General features: G+C 40.1%; 1 protein-coding gene across 3 annotated transcripts in view; it reads left to right on the top strand.

Moving 5' to 3' along the window:
• Nucleotides 1-19849, top strand: part of plekha6 (pleckstrin homology domain containing, family A member 6) — a 134214-nt gene extending 114365 nt beyond the window's left edge. The window contains exons 8-15 of one of the 3 annotated variants that reach the window (XM_046379873.1): nucleotides 198-284; nucleotides 8941-9012; nucleotides 9358-9438; nucleotides 9945-10094; nucleotides 10541-10636; nucleotides 13266-13377; nucleotides 14199-14338; nucleotides 19063-19849. In XM_046379873.1, the coding sequence (XP_046235829.1) occupies nucleotides 198-284; nucleotides 8941-9012; nucleotides 9358-9438; nucleotides 9945-10094; nucleotides 10541-10636; nucleotides 13266-13377; nucleotides 14199-14338; nucleotides 19063-19344 (1020 nt within the window). In that variant the 3' untranslated portion in view covers nucleotides 19345-19849. The remainder of the gene's footprint in view (nucleotides 1-197; nucleotides 285-8940; nucleotides 9013-9357; nucleotides 9439-9944; nucleotides 10095-10540; nucleotides 10637-13265; nucleotides 13378-14198; nucleotides 14339-19062) is intronic. The other 2 variants (XM_046379857.1, XM_046379865.1) reach the window with 2 other exon arrangements.
• The last annotated feature ends 193 nt before the right edge of the window (nucleotides 19850-20042 follow it).

The following is a 20042-nucleotide window of genomic DNA, read 5'->3' as shown; positions in this document are numbered from 1 at the left end:
AGGCCTGCATCCCATAGTGAGACATCTCACTCATATTACTCAGAGAACCGGGGTTATGCAAATAACCTGATGTTTTGCTTTGTTTTCATATACTGTAACCATATTCATCTTAGTGTACTCCACTAATAACTAAAAACTTTATTCATCCCTTCATTTATTCTTTCTTCCTTCCTTATTGCTTTCTCTCTTTCCTTCAGTATGATTACCCTGGCAGTAGGAGATCCTTAAGCCAAGGATTATACCACTTCAACTACCCAGTGTCCCCTTTGATCCACAATAAGATGGTATGTGCCAATAATGTGCTGTAATACAAATATCCACTGACTGGATAACACACAGTATCACACATATGGTCCTGTGGTGGTAGGAACAGTCCACAGTAGTTATAGCATTTAATTCAGGTACAATTTAATGTTCAATTGGATAAACTATGCCAACAAAACAAGGTCAAAAACCAACACTGAATGTCTGTGACCACTGTTCCTCATGCAACACTGCATTTAAAAACTGGCATGACTGGATAAAGGACAGACACAGAGATGCCTAGCAACAGCAATAATAGAGTAGAAATGCACTACATTGCCAAAAGTATTCATTCTTTACAGACACGCCAGACACGTGGTATAAAGCACGCCACCACTGGACTCTAGAGCAGTGGAGACGTGTTCTCTGGAGTGATGACTCACGCTTCTCCATCTAGCAATCTGATGGTACAAGTCTGGGTTTGGCAGTTACCAGGAGAATGGTCCTTGTCTGACTGCATAGTGCCAAGTGTGAAGTTTGGTGGAGGGGGGAATGTCAGGTTCTTCCACACCAAGACTTGGCCTGAGTGCTCACCTCAACCCGATAGAACACCTTTGGGATGAATTAGAGCGAAGACTGCAAGCCAGGCCTTCTCATCCAAGATCAGCGTCTGACCTCACAAACGTGCTTCTGAAAGAATGGTCAGAAAAGGTGGGCCAACATCATATTTAACCATATGGATTAAGAATGGGAAGTCAATTAAGTTCATATGTGTGTAAAGGCAGATGAACAAATATTTTTGGCAATATAGTGTATGACTAATAACAATAGAATCAGTTGACGTCAAGCAGGACCACAGCAGGAGGTCACTCACCAGGAGGTCACTCACCACATGACCCATCTCCGGGGAAGTTGGGTCATGTGCATTAATGGGACATGAATGTTTATAGGATGAGAGAGAGGAGGATGGAGAAGCTCAGTGTATCATGGGAAGTTCCCCAGCAGTCTAAGCTCATGGAAGTATATTTAGGAGCAAGCCTAAACCAGCCTAAACTGTCCATTTTATCAACAGGGAAAGTTTTAAGGCTCTGACTCCCATTCTACTTTTGGAGACCCTAGATTTTACTGGTAGCCAACATACAGAAGTTAATGTAAGGGAAATATGATCTCTGTGTGGACTATTTTTTCCCATCATTTTGAGACTAGATTTGCCCGTTTTTTGTTACACAGGTGAAAGAAAGCACTCCTTAATTTGTGTGATTTAAAGGATATATCCTGAACAAAGTAACTAACAGATTCTTTAGGGTGGTGCTGGTGGTACAGTACCTCATCCCATGTAATTAAAAGGGCATTTATAACTTTGACCAATGAAATATCTGTGGTTTGAGGTACTCTTGACTTTTTCCAATAAAATTCTAATAAACTATTGCAATGTAGAGTGTCACATAGTTGTCTGGCAATTGCATTCTCAAGGATATTCATTCTCTGAACATTTGAAGCTTCCATGGAGGTTTTCAAATGAATCCTCAAATGTTAATGTTCTATGTAATATTTTGACACGAATCCCCTAAAAAAGCATACTGAAACACAAACACAAAATTTTCTATTTAAATGAAGTGATTCATTTGATTACATGCAAGTCAAACAAATATGTAATGTGATCTTTGTATGTAAGTAATTTAATATAGCATTTATGAAGAAAAACTTTATTAATGTGTAATGAATGAGGGTAATGCTTTCAACTTATTTATTAAGCCTCAAAAATACACACCATGAGTTTTGGTAAGTGAACAGCTGTGTTTTAGCATGAGGCTTTAAAAATAAACAGGGATGATCCGGGTGGTCCGGGCCGTCGGCGCTCCCCGACCGGACCCCCTCGTCCGGTCGACTCGGGTCCCGGCCCGCCCAGTGAAACGAAACCCTACCCCCGGCGCGGCGGCTCCGGCCGCCCGCCCGCCCCCGGGTACCCAACTCTCCTCTCTCCTCCGGGGAGGGGACGGGGGGTTCAATGTCTCCTGCCCGGCTCTGCCAGCTCTCTCTCTCTCTGCGTCCGTCTCCCTCCGGCTCAGGAGGGGCGGCGGGAGGAGAGGGCCTTAGCCGGATGGAGCGCCCGGGAGCGTGAACGGTTTGAAACTCTCCTTTAGGGCAGTCGTGGATCAGCGGTTAGGGTGTCGGACCCGTAACCGGTGGATCGCTGGTTCGATTCCCCGTCCCGGTGTCCATGGCTGAGGTACCCTTGAGCAAGGTACCTAACCCCCTCTGCTCCCCGGGCGCTGCACGCGGTCGCCCACTGCCCCGGGTTTGCTGTGTGTGTGTGCACGTCACTTGGGTGGGTTAAATGCAGAGAACAAATTTCGTTGGAGTGAGTTCCCTCCAATGACAAAATATGTCACTTTATTTTTTTTATTATGATGACAGTGAGACTTTATGTTTGAATAAAATGTCAGCGGATAATAATTAATAAATGATCAGCGGATAGAATTTGCACAGTCATGACATGACTTAAGACCCCATGTTTATCAAATACATCATCTGAAGACTAATGGGAGCATAAACTCAATTCAATTCAATTCAGTTTATTTATATAGGACCAATTCACAACAAAAGTTATCTCATGACATACAATTACAAATACAAATACAATACAAGAGCAGGTCTAGACCAAACTCTTTAATTAAATTTTGTAATACAGAGAACCCAACATTCCCCCTTGAGCAAGCACTTGGCAACAGTGGTGAGGGACAGAAACCTTTGAGCAGACCCTAGCTGTGGAGGGGCAGCCATCTGCTTTGACTGGTTGGATTGAGAGAGAGAGAAGGAGAGAGAGAGAGAGACAGACAGACAGCGAGAGAGAGAGAGAGAGAGAGGGAGAGAGAGAGAGAAGAAGAAGAAGAAGAAGAAGAATCAGCTTTATTGACAGTATATATATTTTTACATGCACACACGGAATTTGTCTTCTGCATTTAACCCATCCTTAGTTGAACACACATGCAACACCCGGCAAATTACATGCAGTGAAATACACACAGGAGCACCACACACACATTTTTCATGCCCGCCTGGTGACCCACAAGCCACTTCTCCAACCTCTAGGCCCTCTAGGCCACAGCTTCCCCAGAGGGAGACGGGGGTGGGGGCATGTAAGAAGGAGCACACAAACAGAGATGCGTAGCAGCAGCAATAATACCAGAAGTGTTGGAACTGTTGCTTATTAGCTTATTGTTACTTATCTGTTTCTAGTTTTTATGCTACTCTAGTAGCACATTGTGCACTTTCTTGTTATTTGTTCTGCTGCTGTAACAACTTAATTTCCCTCTGGGGATCAATAAAGTCTTCTCTTATCTTATCTTAAGTATTGGAACTGTAGGTAATAATAATGAAGTATACATTACATATATATTATGGTGATTATAATAACAATGGTAGTAACAACATTAATGGTAGTAGCTGTACAGAGTGGTAATTGAATTAAAAAAGATTATGACAAAACACTAGTAATCACAATAGATTTTGAGCTGGACCACAGCAGGAGGTCCAACCACGATCCATTCGAACCTGCGAGACAAGAAAGCACAAGGACTCCAGGGAAGAAGTTGAGCTAGTATGTGTGCAGGAGAGGTCGAGGAAGAAATAGCTCAGTGCGTCGTGGGCAAGCCCCCAGCAGTCTAAGCCTATAGCAAGACAAGACAAGACAACTTTATTTGTATAGCCCATTTTAACAAGTAGTTTGTCTCAAAGGGCTTTACATAACATCATAGCAACATCCTCTGCCCTTCGATCCTCACATCAACTAAGGAAAAACTCCCAGAAAAATCTTTAACAAGGAAAAAATGGGAGAAACCTCAGGGTGAGCAACAGAGGAGGGATCCCTCACCCAGCATGGGCAGATGTGCAATGGATGTTGTACAGGCATGAGATATGGGATAGATGGGGAGTGTTCAGTCAGGGGAGAGCTGATGGAAACAGCTCTTGGTGGGCAGGCTGGGCTGTGAACAGCGAAAGCAGGAGCAGCAAGTTGGTTGGTGAACGGGGACAACATGCAGGGAAGGAGGTGATTCAGGTGGAGGATGGTGCCGGTGGATGGAGCTCTGGAGAAATCTGTGAAGACACAGAGAGAGTGTGAGACATCAAGTCCAGACTACACAGTATAACAGATAAAGACAAAACAGCAAATGTGTAGGAGAGGAGAGGAGAGGAGATGGCTCCTTGTTTCATGTCCCCCAGCAGTCTAAGCCCATGACAGCATAGTTATAAAATGGTTCAGTTACCTGAGTCAGCCCTAACTATAAGCTCTATCATAGAGGAATGTTTTTAGCCTGGACTTAAAAGTGGAGGGAGTGTCTGCCTCTCTGACCCATGGAGAGAGTTGGTTCCACAGGGGAGCACGGTAGCTGAAAGCTCTACCTGCCAGTCTGTTTTTAGGGATACTGGGAACCACTAGCAGACCTGCATTCTGGGAGCGAAGTGTTCTACTGAGGCAATAAGGAACAATGAGGTCCTTGAGATAGGACGGAGCAGCATAACTAGGGGCCACTCTAGGCCAGCCCTAACTATAAGCTTAATCAAAAAGGAAAGTTTTAAGTCTACTCTTCAATGTAGAGAGGGTGTCTGCCTCCCGGACTGAAACCAGAAGATGGTTCCACAGTAGAGGAGCTTGATGACTAAAGGCTCTGGCTCCCGATCTACTTTTGAAGACTCTAGGAACCACAAGTAACCCTGCATCTTGGGAACGTAGAGCTCTGCTGAGATAATACCATACTATCAACTCTTTATATATATATAAAGATATAATGGTGCCTGGCCATTCAGGGCTTTATATGTGAGGAGAAGAATTTTAAACTCGATCCTGAATTTTATAGGTAGCCAATGTAGAAAAGCCATTACATATATATGAAATATGATCTCTAATGCTGGTTCGTGCAGCAGAGTTCTGGATGAGCTGGGGAGTCTTTAGAGACTAATTGGGGCAGCCTAGCCTGATAAAAGGGAGTTATATAATCCAGCCTGGAAGTAATAAATGCATGGACTAATATTTCTGCATCTTTCTGACTCTGAATGTGCCTAATTTTTGCAATATTGCGAAAGAATGCAGTCTTTGAAATGTGTGTTATGTGTGAGTTAAAGGACATGTCCTGATCAAAGACAACTCCGAGATTCCTTACAGTGGAGCTTGAGACCAAGGCTAAGCCATCTAGCATTGCTATATCATTGGATAATTTGTGTTTAGGGGCCAGGACAATAACTTCAGTTTTGTCTGAATTTAGAAGTCAAAAATTCCAAGTCATCCAGGTTTTTATATCTTTGGGGAGCACAAAAAGTATTGTTGGCCCAAGCACAGAACCTTGGGGAACTCCTTGACTAACTTTTGTGAGTATGGACGATACATCATTAACATGAACAAATTAAATCGATCTGATAAATAGGACTGAAACCAGCTTAATGCAGTGCCAATAAGGCGTTCCAATCTGTTTAATAAGATGGAATGGTCAGTGGTGTCCAACCCAGCACTAAGCTCTAACAGTACAAGGGCAGAGATACAGTAAGTCCCTCATCTGATGCCAATAGAAGGTCATTTGCAACTTTGACTAATGCTGTCTCACTGCCAAATTGAAAATCCTCAAGTAAGCTATTACAATGTAGAAGGTGATGTTGTTGATCGAATGATTGATTGATTGATCATATCTAATAGACAGGTGCTAAGTAAGGGTAAAACGTCTTTGAGCAGCCCAGTTGGGATGGGGTCTAAGAGGCATGTTGTTGGTTTAGATGAAAATATGAGTGAATTTGAATGATGAAGGTCAGGGAGAAAAGCAGTCAAGGTAATTATCTGGTTGCACTGCTGTTTCTAAGCTTCCAGCATTTGAAGGTACAGCAGTAACAGCTGAGGTCAGCAGGCACTGAATTTTGTCTCTAATGTTTAAAATCTTGTCATTAAAAAAGGTCATAAAGTCATTGCCGCTGAGAGTTACAGGGATACAAGGTTCAATAGCACTGTGGCTCTCTGTCAGCCTGGCTACAGTGCTCAACAGAAATGTGGGATTATGCTTGTTATCCTCAATTAATTTTGAGTAATAGGCTGCTCTGGCAGTCCGTTGGGCCTTCCTATATGATGTACGACTGTCTTGCTAGATTGAGCGAGATTCAGTGAGTTTGGAGGAATGCCATTTCCCTTCAAGTTTTTGTGCATTTTGCTTTAATTTCCTAACCTCAGTATTATACCATGGCGCATGTCTCTTTTGCTTTATGTGTTTCTCTTTTAGCGGGGCAATAGAATCGATTGTTGTCCTTAATGAGGTTGCAGCACTGTCCACAAAATGGTCGATCTGAGAGGGACTACAACTGGCATAAGACTTTTCTTTAGTATTGTAATGTTCTGCAGTACTGGGATATGATACTGAAGTAAATGACACTAGAATTGATTCCTTAAATTTTGCACAGCACTATCAGACAGGTATCTAGTGTAGGGTTTTTTTCTTGGTGGTATGTAGTCAAGTAATACAAATTCAAAAGTTATTAAACAATGGTCAGATAAAAGAGGATTCTGTTGAAAGACTATTAAATGTTCTGTTTTAAGGCCATATGTCAAAACAAGGTCAAGAGTGTGATTGAAACAGTGAGTGGGTTTAAGTACACACTGACAAAAGCCGATTGAATCTAATAAAGAGATAAATGCTGTGCAAAGGCTATCATTACCGTTGTCCACATGCATATTGAAATCTCCCATTATAATTATTTTATTAATTTTAAGGAATTAGACTCAACAGAAAATTCCAGTAGAAATATAGTATGGGCCTGGAGTGCGATACACTACAACAATAAAGATTGGTTGTAATGTTTTCCAGGTTGGGTGTGAAAGACTAAGAATAAGGCTTTCGAATGAATGGCAGTCGACTTTAGGCTTTACACTGAATGATAGGCTTGGGTCAAAAATGGCTGCAACTTCACTTCCTCAGCCGGTATCTCAAGGAATGTGAGTATTAATATGACTGTGGGGAGTGGATTCATTTAAACTGGCATATTCTTTTGGCTGAAGTCAGGTTTTGGTGAGGCAAAATAAATTTATATTATAATCTAATATGAATTCATTTACTAGTTGCTACTTACTCTGGGTTGTCATGGTTTTGGTAGTCGTGGCCTAGAGGTTGCAGAAGCGGCTTGTAACCGGAGCGTCGCAGGTTTGATTCCCCCCCAGACTGGCAGGAAAAATGATGATTGATGAGGTCCCTCCTGCAGCAACTTATCAATGAGGAGGAGGATATTATGAATATTGTCCAATACAAAATGGACAAGGAGTTGTATGTCAGTGGGCACAAAATGTCAGAAAAAACTGAAGCCTGACTGATTTCCCCTTATAGAGCAAATTGATGTGCCATTCTGAAGAAAAACAGGCAGTGATGCTGTTGTCTTTGTGACAGCGGTGCCAACAATAATAACGATAATACCACTTGGAATCACAAAGGAGGAAAGTTGTCTCCAAGAAATGAAAAAGTGTCCTTCTGATTTGTGGCCAACTACTGAGCCTCTTGAGCCAAGAGTCAGAGAGAGAGAGAGAGAGAGAGAGAGAGAGAGAGACTGAGGACGTTCAGATCAAAGGCAACTAAGACCACTGATAAACAGCATCTAAATCCTAGAAGAGCAAGCTAACAACAGAGACTTGAGACTGAATTTCTTTTTTGACTAAAAGACCCAAGAACAATGAAATGAACAGCATCCCAGACTCAAATAACTATTTCCCATGAGCTGGTGAGTCCAGTATGATGGGCAGATTGGTTGTGGTGCTTTGATTTGCATCTGTCTTATCTGAACGCCTTTTATTTGTATAGTATCTATTTGTGTGTTTTCCATGTGTGTTGCTTTGCTCAGGAGGATATATTAGACCTTCAGCTCCAGCGCAACCTGGATTACTTAGACCAACAGGTAAAATAATGAAATATGTAATGACGCACACAGAGTAGAGTAGTAGTAGTAGTAGTTGTTTGCCATTACATATTTCCCACACTTTGCGTCCCAGTCTGAGTTGATATTGCCAGTGCCAGTGCAAGGTTCCACCCTCCTTACAACAGGCTTGATTCCTTCTAAAAGATGCTTGCCTGTAAACTGGTTTAGGAAAATATTATTAATTTACACTCACTCAGACATGCTGTTCACTGATGTGCTGATGGGTTGAATTTGTCAGGGTCCATCAACAGCTTGGCAGATGATGTCAGATGGTAATCTGGGGAAAAATAAATAAAAGAAAAAACTAAGATCGAAAAGATAATGGTAAACAACGAAACTGATTTGGATTCAGACAACTTCAGATTCAGTTCACAGGCATTCAGTATATAGATTCTGCAGTTTTGTTACTGTCAGAGATAAAACTAAACCCTCATCCCTGTGAAGATCTTGTTGACCTCTTCAAACCTACAACACAGATTTTAATGCAGTACTTCCAGTCTATTTGGAACTGTCTTCAGTAGTCAATAATCTAATTTATCATATCGCTATGCTTTGGTAGTGGTTGCTTACTTTAGATGTTGTCTTTTGCAAAAGAAATTTTGATCTTTATGATTATAAAAATAAACAAAGCTTCAAAATCTCACAACAAAGAGAATATAAACAATGAATTTCTTTCTCCACTTACTGGAGCCTTTGGCATCTATACACTTTGATTTGTGTTGATGATTGAGATCATGTATTCAGTGTTTGTTTTCTCAGGTGCCTCCTTTCCATGATGTCTACAGCAGAGAGTTACATCCCACACTGAAACTCAATGAGATTGAAACGAGTGTAAGAGACTTAACACTGCACACACAAAATAAACATACAAACATACTTTTATATCCAGATGATTTACATTACTGTCTACATATTAGCTCAGTCTAGGCCCCTTATCATAATGCTATGATGATATTTTAAACAGCTTTATATGGTTGTATTGAGTTGGGCTGTTTCTGTTTGAACATGACAATGTCCACCTATGAGCCACCATCACAGGTGGTCCACAATTCTCTTATGACTGAAACAGTAAATACCGTAAACATGTACTTACAAAGATGCATTGCTTGTACTTTCTCTTTGTTTTATGTTTTCCCTTGTTTCTACTGGGTTTCTCTTGGTGATGCTGACTGTCAGAAACTCCTGGGTCGACTGTGTGAGCAGAACCAAAATTTGAAAGATCATGAGGCTGTTGTCCACAGACTGAGAATGGACAAGGTAATGAATTTTCTCTACAGTATTAAACCATGTGTTTAAGAAATATATTCATTTGTAAAACTGACCGCATTTGTGTTGTTGTAGTAAACTAGTAAATTATCAGTGCTTCAATACTTCTTACGAGAGGTGCTAAGTGTCATGCCGAAGGAAACCCATTCACTTTGTCACATCTTGCCCTTTGAAAAGATACTCATTAACCTGAAAAATACATTATTATTCCCTGCAGTGCAGAATTAGATTGTGTGGTTGTTTTCACAGTCATTTTTGAGGCTACATTTGTCTGGTGCAATAAATACACTTTCAGCTCAATAGTTTCAACCTGTTTATGAATAATTTTCTTCAGATAGATGTATCATTTGGTTGTCTGTTCTGTATCTATGTGACTCAAAGTGGTGAGCTCAAATTAAATACCTATTGTTGGAAGTTTAGGAAAAAGTGCAAAATAATGCTCATTTGCAAAAATAAAAATAAATTGCTTTCATCCATGCTATGCTTGCTGCTCCCAGGATAGCCTTGAGGAAGCTCTGGTGGCAACTCATCAGGAGATGGAGCTGTATCATAACCAGCCTTTAACCATGGAAAAGCTGCAGTTTAAAAAGGAAACCCTGCAAAAACAGCTCATCAACATCAGAGGGGAACTCTCACAGGCCTCCAGCGTAAGACAGTGCATAACATAAGTGTACTGAACAAGTGCCTGGAAAGGTTTTTAAATCTCTAGTTCAACTATGTCATCTAAACCACTTAAACAAAACAAAAGTCTTAAAGGGACATTAAACTGTCAGTAACTATCTATTAAATACATTTAATGTTCTAATTTTTTATACTGAGTTGCCTTATCCAATGTTGTTGTCTGTGTATACAGATTGCTGGGCAGTATAATATATATTTCACTTGCATTTATCAGCAGTAAATTCAGTGGCAAGAAATATTTTCATCACCCAAATACAAAAACATGAGCCATGGCCAATCCTTTGAGAAAACATTTGTTTTCATTTATGCTCTATTCATTTTCAAAGTGAAGAGCATTAGAAATTTATCATTTGTATAAGCCACAGATGTTAGAAATACTGAGTACGACTGCCTTTATTTGTACTTCTCCCAGGCTTTAACCACCACTCACATGGAGTTTGAAGCATTAGAGGATGAGGCCAACGCCATACATGGAGATCTATGGGAGCAGCTTAATGCAGGAGGGCAGGTAAAAGGTCTCACTGTCATCATCCCTGTTTATTTTCAAACCACAGCTGTAATTCCAGATTCATATATTTGGGTCTTACAGAAAGAAACATAACGCACATAAAATCAGTTATACATAATCAAATTAATAGTAACCATGTGTAATTACATACCTTAATTCATTTTTGTATCTGTTGATCAGGATCTTTTTCTATTAAATTGAGAGATCCCCAGACAAGGTTTTGATTTATTTCACAGAGGGCGACCACTTCTTGCACAGAGTGTTTCCTTATAGTATAAGAGTTATAACGTACTATTCCATATGTAAGATGCCATGGCAATGGCTTTACATGCAGATGCAGTGGTCTGTAGCTACTTTAAAGTTGCTATATATATGTTTTAATCTGCTATTTTATTTTGGCTTTTTACTAAACACATGTTACCTTTGAGAGAAAGTGATGGGTACAGATTGCAAGCAGGAGATTTTTTGGGTGATCAGTATCCACAGCAACTTTTGACTTTTCAACTAGACCAACCAGGCTGGACACCAGTGGAGGAGAGAGCCATGCTAGCCCAGCTTGGAGTCCTGGCTAATGTCTGGGTGCAGGAAAAAGAAATGAACTAAATTCAAGATTCAAGATTCAAGATTCAAGAGTCTTTATTGTCATTATGCAAGCATAACGAAATTTTGTGCAGATTCTCAGCTTCAAAACACACTTATAAATAGAAAATTGCACACCTTAGAAAAAAAATATACAAATATAAAATACAAAGTACGAAATACAGAAAGAGGTAGATAAGAACAAAGTGCACTTAGTGCCAGACTATGTGTATGAGTGTTTCACTGTAGGTGGGTTATTGCTTTAACAGCTCTGGGGAAGAATAGAATAGAATAGAATAGAATAGAATAGAATAGAATAGAAAGCTTTTATTGTCATTGTACAGGTACAACGAGATTTCCGCTTTCCCATAAAGTGCACACAGCAATAAAGTAAACGATAAAGTATGGAAATGTAAACAATAAAGTACAAAAAAAAAAAAAAAAAAGAATGTAAATGAGACTAAACAACAGAGAATAAGAGACTTTTATGCTCACATCTTTGCGGAGACACAGGTCTCCATCACAGTATCCTGGACCAACATTTTGAGCAGGAGTCCAGCAGGATGAGGAGATGCATACTTTCTGTTTACATCAATAATGCTTTGTGTTCAAATGCAGTCAGAACTTCAAACTTTATTTAGCGCGTATATTTTTTACATACACCAAAATTCTTTCTCTGCATTTAACCCATCACTGATTGAAACACACACACATGCAACATGCAGTGAAACACACATGAGCAGTGGGCTGCCATGTCAGAGCAATGGGGGGTTAAGTGCCTTGCTCAACAGCACATCAGCTGACCAAATTTTTCCTGCCAGTCTGGGATAGAATCAAAGCAGTGACCCTCCGATCACAAGCTGCTTCTCAAACCTTTAGGCCACAAGCCACTTCTCAAAACTCTAGGCCACAAGCCACTTCTCAAACCTCTGGGCCAGGGGTCGTCCCTCTTCTGTTGCTCCTGTGCCTGCTTGTGTGTATTGTATGTCCTATGTGTGTAGCATGAAGGAGACTACAAACTTTAATTTCGTTGTGCAACCCAGTGTTGTACAACAATACGTAAATTACCTTGTCCTTTTCTAAGTCCTTTACATAGAAATTAGTTTGCAGGCTGTTGTAACAAAGAAAGTCTAGGGTTTGTTTTTTTTGTTGTTATGTTACTATTATATTAACTAATTAAATTAAAATTAAGTTGGATAAACTCAGTTCAATTGCTTGTTACCAATTGAAGCAATTCATTTAAATTGGTCCAACAATTATCTTTTTTCAGTGGACAATTGCCCACATCTTGGTAACATAAAAACATTAATTCAGGTAAAATGCTTCACATAGTTCTTCTTCATAGTTCATAATCTTAAACTGTTGTCAAAACTCAGAGGTTTTCAGTGGTATAAAAAGGTAAGGATGTATTTCATAAATATACATACATATATTTTCAGTGCCCATACAACCATTTCAAATAGAAATGTTTCAGTACTAATGATTCTTTTTCAGTTCATGTTTTTTCAATGACAAAGTGTCATTATTTAAGCCTCATATTTGTAAACAAATTCAGTGCTTTCAGTGCTTTGCAGTGTACCTCAGTTGTGCAGTCATGGTTTGTTACATTTTGAACAGCAATTGCTTAATACACCGAAGAAAGTTGTGTTCCAATCCTCCTGTACCAAATAGTTTTATTAATCCTGTTAACCTGACCTCATAAAATAATGAACAACATATTGTTAATTGCTGTAACTTGGATTTGAACATTTAATTTCTAGTCATATTAATAGTTACAGTTTTATTTTTCCACATTATCACATATCTATCATTGAGACTTCTACCTCCAAAGCAAATGTGATCAATGGCAAGGAATGATTTGTGGCACTGAAAAAATACTTCTGGGTAGCTCAACAGCAAAATTTCCTGCCAGACACAATGTCCCAGTTATTCCGGATAACTTTTGTAGAAAATCCGTAGACTTGACTTCCATTAGTTTTCATACTGTCTGTTTCTTGTATAGAAAGTAGTTCATCTTCCCTTTCCAATATTATTATGTTACTTTTTGCAGAGTGAACTGGTTCGTAAGCACATCCAGAAAGAATTTTGGAGAGTACAGGATGTATTAGAGGGACTGCACAAGAATAACTCATCCAGAGGTGCTGACACAGCCAAGCACAGAGGTAATATGCTGGAGATGGAAAATAATCCCAAATACCATTGTCTCTATAATGCAGTGCTTCTCAATTATTTTCTGTTGCGCCCCCCCCAACAAGTAGAAAACAATTCGCGCCCCCCCCCCCCCACTGCGACTATAAATAATAGTAATAATAATAATATGTAATAATATGTAATAATATGTAATAATAGGATGCTAACAATTCTCGCTGGTTTACTGAAGTAGCATTCACAAAGCGGGATGATTGTTGGCAATATTCGGCACGTTTTGGCTGAAAAAACTCCAGCGGCTTATCAGCATGATTGGGATGTAATGTCTTCAAGTGGCGCCTTAATTTATTTGGCTTCATGCTGTCCGCTGCCAACATTTTTAGACAGTAAACACACCGGTCTGTCGTCTCCCACTGTAGTCACAGTGAAGCCAAGCGCTACATATGCTTCGTCATATTTCCTCGTCTTAGCTTTCGGGTGAGTTACTTTTGTCTCATTATCTTCGTCTCTCTCCGCCTTTCTTCTCATCCCTGTTAAAAATGTCTTCATGTTGTCTCTTAAGGGTTCGCTTACTGCACTTCATATCGCCTGCTCGGTGCAAAAAAGCCGCTACACCATAGAGCTAATACTCCCTGCGCACACTCTGACAATGAGAGCGCCACTGCCAACTACTGTAGTGGATGTGCAATACACTTTATTCTAGTACGGCAAAAAAAGCATGTTCCCCAGGGTCACACGCGCCCCCCCTGGCATCGCACCCACTATTTGAGAAGCACTGCTATAATGTATGTTTTAGTGAACATTCCTGCAACCCCTAATTCACTCTTATTCACAGTGAGCAGTGGTGCACCAGGTTCCTTCAGCACCAATAGTCCAGCCAGTCCCCTGAGCTCAGTAAGCCTCACCAGCCCACTCAGCCCCTTCTCCCCAGTGCCCGGCTCACAGGCCTCGCCCACCAAACAGTTTTGTCTAGAGGTAAGCAGTGGACACACCCAGGTGGGGACAAACCCCGATCCAAAACTCCAATCCAAAACTCTAAATGTGTCTCTTTGCCAATTGGTATTGGCTATTGAGGCTATTGGCTTATATATTGTGGCTGCGGACCTGAGGGAGGCTCAGTGTACAGCACAAGTATGCATGTGTGCAAAGAATAAACTCAATAGCAAAGGCTCTTATAGGGCTATGCCAATATTCATATAATCTGGGATTATGATAGGTAACCAACATTATTTGACTGCTTGAGAGGGATATTACTGGACAGAAAGAATTTGCATGCATTGCAGAGCTATTTTCTCAACTAACATTCTTTGAGGTCATTCTCTCTGATTTACATAGAATTTTATGTAAAGAGTCTTGAGATGGAAGTCAGGTCAATCATCAATCAAGTCAATCTTTCATAGACACAAAACAAACATAAAAGCTATAAAAATAAAGATTACTTGCTTTATATGTTTCCACTTCATTGCAACAACACAAAACTAGCAGCAGTAGAGGAGTTTGGAGATGTAATCCACTTCTTAAATCTATCTTTGCGCTCCTCTAATTTCTCCAGAAGTACTGCAATCGGACTTTTTCTCTCACTCTCAACTGGGTGGTGGGCTGCAAATTTAGTATACCTTTCCAAATGTCTTTCCAAATGACTCTTTTTGTTATTTGACAATTTCTCATTACAAAGCAAACATGCAGGCAATCCTTCCGCATTGGCAATGAAAGCAAATGATTCGGGTCGCAAAAGTTTTTTGTTTACATCATAGACATAATAAAGAGTAGACGCCGCATCGACCGCTACTGCCTATTGGTGCTGACCGGCCGTGGGGCCGCCATCTTGGACTGGTCACCCACTCCACTCAGTGTAATCTGTTTGGCAGGCGCAGTGAAGTGTCAGCGCATTTAATCAATCATAACTTGCTGAATATTTCACTGTTTTTCACAAGGCTTTTTTTTGCTGTAAACATCATACAGTAGCTATGATACAGGGCACATGGAGAGAGAATAAAACTGTAGATTGTCAAGTTAAACACAAGAAATTGACACCCCTAACCCTAGCCTTAAGAGAGGTAGGAGAGGCAGGCAAGGCATAGCCATATCCTAGTAGAAAGATGTTCACTGAAAAGCATGGATGAATCACTTGCAGTGAATTTTTCCCATCTTTCCCTCCTCAAAGCCACTTCCCATTTCTTCCTAATGTCTTTGTTTTTGGGAAACCTTCAAAATGAAAACATGAAATTTGGGAGAAACATTTTACAAAGGAAATCAAGCTTATTTTCCACCTTCTTTTTCCTATTTTTCTATAACCTATCTTCCTATTTCTTATTATTCCTATTTACTTCTTCTTCCTGTTTTCTTCCTTCAAATGTCTTAGAACCTTTCTTCAGCTAAACTCCTATTTTGATGTTGATAATGAAGTAAAGCTGCTGAAATTGTGAGTAAGCTAATTGGCAAACTATTCTACAGTCAGATGTTCTGTTGTCTGATTTTGCTGGTGAACATAAATACAGTACAGTAATATTCTATTCACAAAGTACAACCAATAATAATGCTCAATCTTGTGAAAAGTAATCCTCCGAGCCCTGTTTTCAATAGTCTGCTGATTTGTACAGCAATACGCTGCACAGTGCTCAGGCATATTGCTGCTGTGGTAGTTTACTGTAGAATGACCAGTTCAAGATGCCGGCCGCATTTCTCGTGCCACAGCAGCAAATGCTTTTATTCTACTTTTTATTATGTCTATGGTTTACATCACTTCCCGATAGATATGGTGCTGCGGGAGAGAGAGAGGATGGAAAAAATTTGTTTGCACGCAGTCTTCTACTGTCGGCACCTTATCTGCACTGTTACTGGAACTTTAACAGTGTCACTGCACTGCACAAGAATGTTTGTAATAAACTGAAATAAACTGTTTGTCGTCATATGAGCAAGTAGCAGGTGAGGAGATTTTCCTGTGCCTGACATATCAATGATATGGTAAGGATAAATCAGATCAGAATCAGAATTCCTTTATTAAAATAAAAATAAGCAGAGGAAGATTAACAGCCATTCATTTTATTTTCAGAAAACTACAAAAATTGAAAATACATGAAGATACAGTGCACAGTCTGTTTTATTCAATCCACTGACTCTGTTTCTCAGTCACTATTTGGGTCTTGTTGTTTAATGACAATACTGAGAGACATATTACTTAAAGCACAGCACAGAGTCACAATCTTGTCAATGAAGGAAAATTCCTCACCCTCAAGTGGAACCAATAGGCTCACTGGTATGGTGCGCTGAAGTATATTATACTTGTCGCCGACCAAACCTATAACTCTTTCCACATGGACCCTTAGGTGAGCTGCCGCATCTCCTCCACAGATCTTGAGTCCATTTCAGCACGTCCTCTTGTGAAGCCTGGGCTTTTCACCTCAGCATACATTAGTTCAAATTCATCCCCAGTTTTAAATCCACGGTCTGCTAAAACCAAATCTCCCAGTAACCATTTATTGAGGATGCCACATTGCTCAGTCAGGTGCTTGTCGCTTACACGCCCTCCCCACCCTTTAGAAATGAACGATCTCACCCCATCGTTTTTTCTTACAGAAGCAATCATGTGAATGACTGTGGCAGTTAATGACACAGCACGTTTGTACCATGTTTTAACTTGTTTAAACAACAGGACACAAGAGCAGCATCAAGCTTTTCAGTTGCCCGTAAAGCCTACAATGCATTGCGGTTTTCCTACTCCGCTACGTCACACTTTCGAGCTCCGTGGGAAAACTTCCCATGTGGATGCTGCAATGTAGTTGGAGCAGAAGCAGCCAATCACAAGTTTTCGCCTTTCAAGTTCTCTGATTGGTTGACCTTTGTGGCACATTTATAACGTGCAAAACTTGAATGAGCGCGGCTGAGGCAGACTGAGGGAAAGTCGTATTGTGAGCGTGGTGGAAGATATTTTTTGAGCACAGAATCAATTTTTGTCTGCTCAACCATAAGTTTTGTGTGCTCGATTTTAATTTTTCACACTAAAACTTTCCCTGTGTGCGCTCAGAATTGTGGCACGAATATAATTCCATAGTTGCCCCCTCTTGCCCCTGCATAGAGCCGGCCTCGCCAGTTGCACCCTCTCATTGGTTGAGAGCAACTGGGATCCCTGGTTCTGGTGACATTGTGCAGGTAATAAAAGGATCCTTGCTGTGCACGTCCATCCTTGCTTTTCTCCGTGAGCCATCGCAACAGTGAAAGCTACTCCAGGCTTTCCTTGGTGTCCTGGTCATCAAAAGGGAGCTCCAAATCAAGCTTGGTTATTTTACTCTCTTTTGTTTTAAGATTTGGGTCACAAGTCGCTGGTTGAGCGTCAACATTGTCTGTTATTTTCTTTCTTTTTGATTATCTGGATCCAAAGACATACCTGCGCCAAATCAGCTGAATACACCTGTTAACAAAAGACGAAAAGAGGAACAGACTTTGTCGGGAAATTACACCGTCTTTCCAACTGAGTTGACTCCACTGTTTGCCCACTGAGGAAATTAGCGCTCCTGAAGAGTGTACAACGGCCCCAACAGTTGCTGTTGTTGTTACAGGACCACTGCGTCCTGTGTCATAGTGTTTACATAACTCCTTAAGTCCATTTACTTATTGTAGGATCGCCTTGTCTTTTGTTTGTTAAATTTAGTGCCTTTAATTTGTTCATTTTTTGTTTGTTTGTTTGTGTTTTCTTGTTGAGCCTATCGCCGCCAGCCAATAAACTGATATTTTACCAGTTGATGGACCAGTGATAAACCTGCCAAAGGGCGGTTCATTTGCATTGTTACTGTGTGGTGAAATAAGCCAGTTTATTGTGCCTCAGTGATAATTAGGATCCTCCCTGCTTTATGTACTTCTCCTTTTCCTCTTTTACTAACCTGCCTACACACACCTTAGACATGCGCAATCATCTCAGTGTAGGGATCACATGGTAGCATGGTAGCATAACATTGTAAGTGAATATTGCTTTTATTAATAAAGTCTGTTAATAAATACCTTAACTGGTCGTTGGTTGTGATTATTTTCATATTGATGTGACAGTTGCTGGATTCTGACAGCTAGTGGTCGGATTCAAGCCTTCACTTGCTTCACTGGTGTTCATGTCTCTCAGATATATATAGACACTTTCAGTAAACACCCGATTGAGATTTTTTTTTTTTTTTTTTGTTAATTATTGGTCCCTGGTAACAGAGTGGTGCCCTGTAATTGACATTATTTGTCTATTATTTTATCACTATTTCTGATTATCTTTGATTATCATTTATACTCTGCTAATAACCAAATCTGCTCCTACCAGTGCACAACACTTGAATAGCAATAGCAATAGCAATTAACCTTTCAATTCCATTTCAAAACATAGATGTAATTGAATTCTTAGTAACACAATGCTGTTATTATATTACATTGTCCCATTAGCCAAAAAATGTATCATATTTCTCTTTACAAGTCTATTCTGGGTGGCGAAATCACTCAAAATTTTTCATGAACTGTGTGAGTTTTGCTGTCAGCTTATGTATTTTATTGGTCACCTGGGAATTTTTTGAGAATTTAACTCAGAATCACACAGAATCATACCAAAGAGTCCTTTCTGCTCTGCAGTCTGCCTGGCTTATAATCACTTGTTCTCATGTGCAACACTCTCTTTCTTCTATCTTTCTCTCCTTCCTTATTCTCCTCCCCCTGCATGTATGATGACCTAGGAAAGTGTTCCCCCAAGGCCTCCCCTTCCAAAGTCTTATTACCCTTTGGAGCCCTCCTCTACCCTAACTCCTTCCACCCCCCTCCTGCCTTTTGACAGCACCGACTGGGTATGCAGCTTGGGGATGGATGATGGTTACTTTGACGCTGAAGATTCTCACATCAGAAAGGTACTTAGGTGTTTCCACCCCTATGTTGTACTCACTACATCCAGTTCAAACTATTGTCCAGTGTCATCTTTTAAATATTTTTTTTTTAAAATTGCTGAGGCACCTATAAATTAAAACGTCCTTCTTCTTTCCAAATCACAATATTTTCAAATGCTCTGCCCATTGTCTGTGATTTTCTCATCTGACTGCATAAAATCCTTGTTCCACACAAGGCTCCTTTAGCTCTTTTAGATGCCTTTCATTAGAAGGCATGTTAGCTGCGTGCTGTAACAGAAAAGTCTTGTTAACCAGTCAAACTGTCTCTGTGCCTATTTTTGTGGTGTAGTATTAGTGATGTAGTGATGTAAGTATGTGGTTACAACAGGAAGCATCACAACGAAAGTCATTTCCACATTCTTTGGATTTAGGTGGTGCTGGAAGCTTAGTAGACCAAGTCTCTTTGAGTTAACACAGGGAATTTACAGATGAATGCTCAAATAGCTGGATCAGGTATCTATGACACAACCTTCTTGAGACCAATCTGTCAAATTCAGTTCCATGTGCCTTTGTGTGCTAAATTTTGATTTCTGTTCATTTGAATGTTTTTTCCCAAGTTACCTGTGTGAATTTGAATTTGATTTAGCAAATTTATTTGCACTAGTTTGTGATTTAATTGTATTAGTACAAAACATCACTTAAATTTGCATCTATGTATTTATTTGTTACATTTAGTTTTACAAAAAAAGTAAGAAAAAATATATAACATTGCCCCCTCTGGACTGTGGGGCATACAGCTTATTACTTAAGTGGTTGGTAAGTTGGTACCAGAGGTA

The sequence above is a fragment of the Scatophagus argus genome, chromosome 3, assembly GCF_020382885.2.
Source record: "Scatophagus argus isolate fScaArg1 chromosome 3, fScaArg1.pri, whole genome shotgun sequence".
Classification (NCBI taxonomy): Eukaryota; Metazoa; Chordata; class Actinopteri; family Scatophagidae; genus Scatophagus; species Scatophagus argus.
Note: the sequence above shows the minus strand (reverse complement) of the source record. Positions and strands in the feature narration are given on the sequence as shown.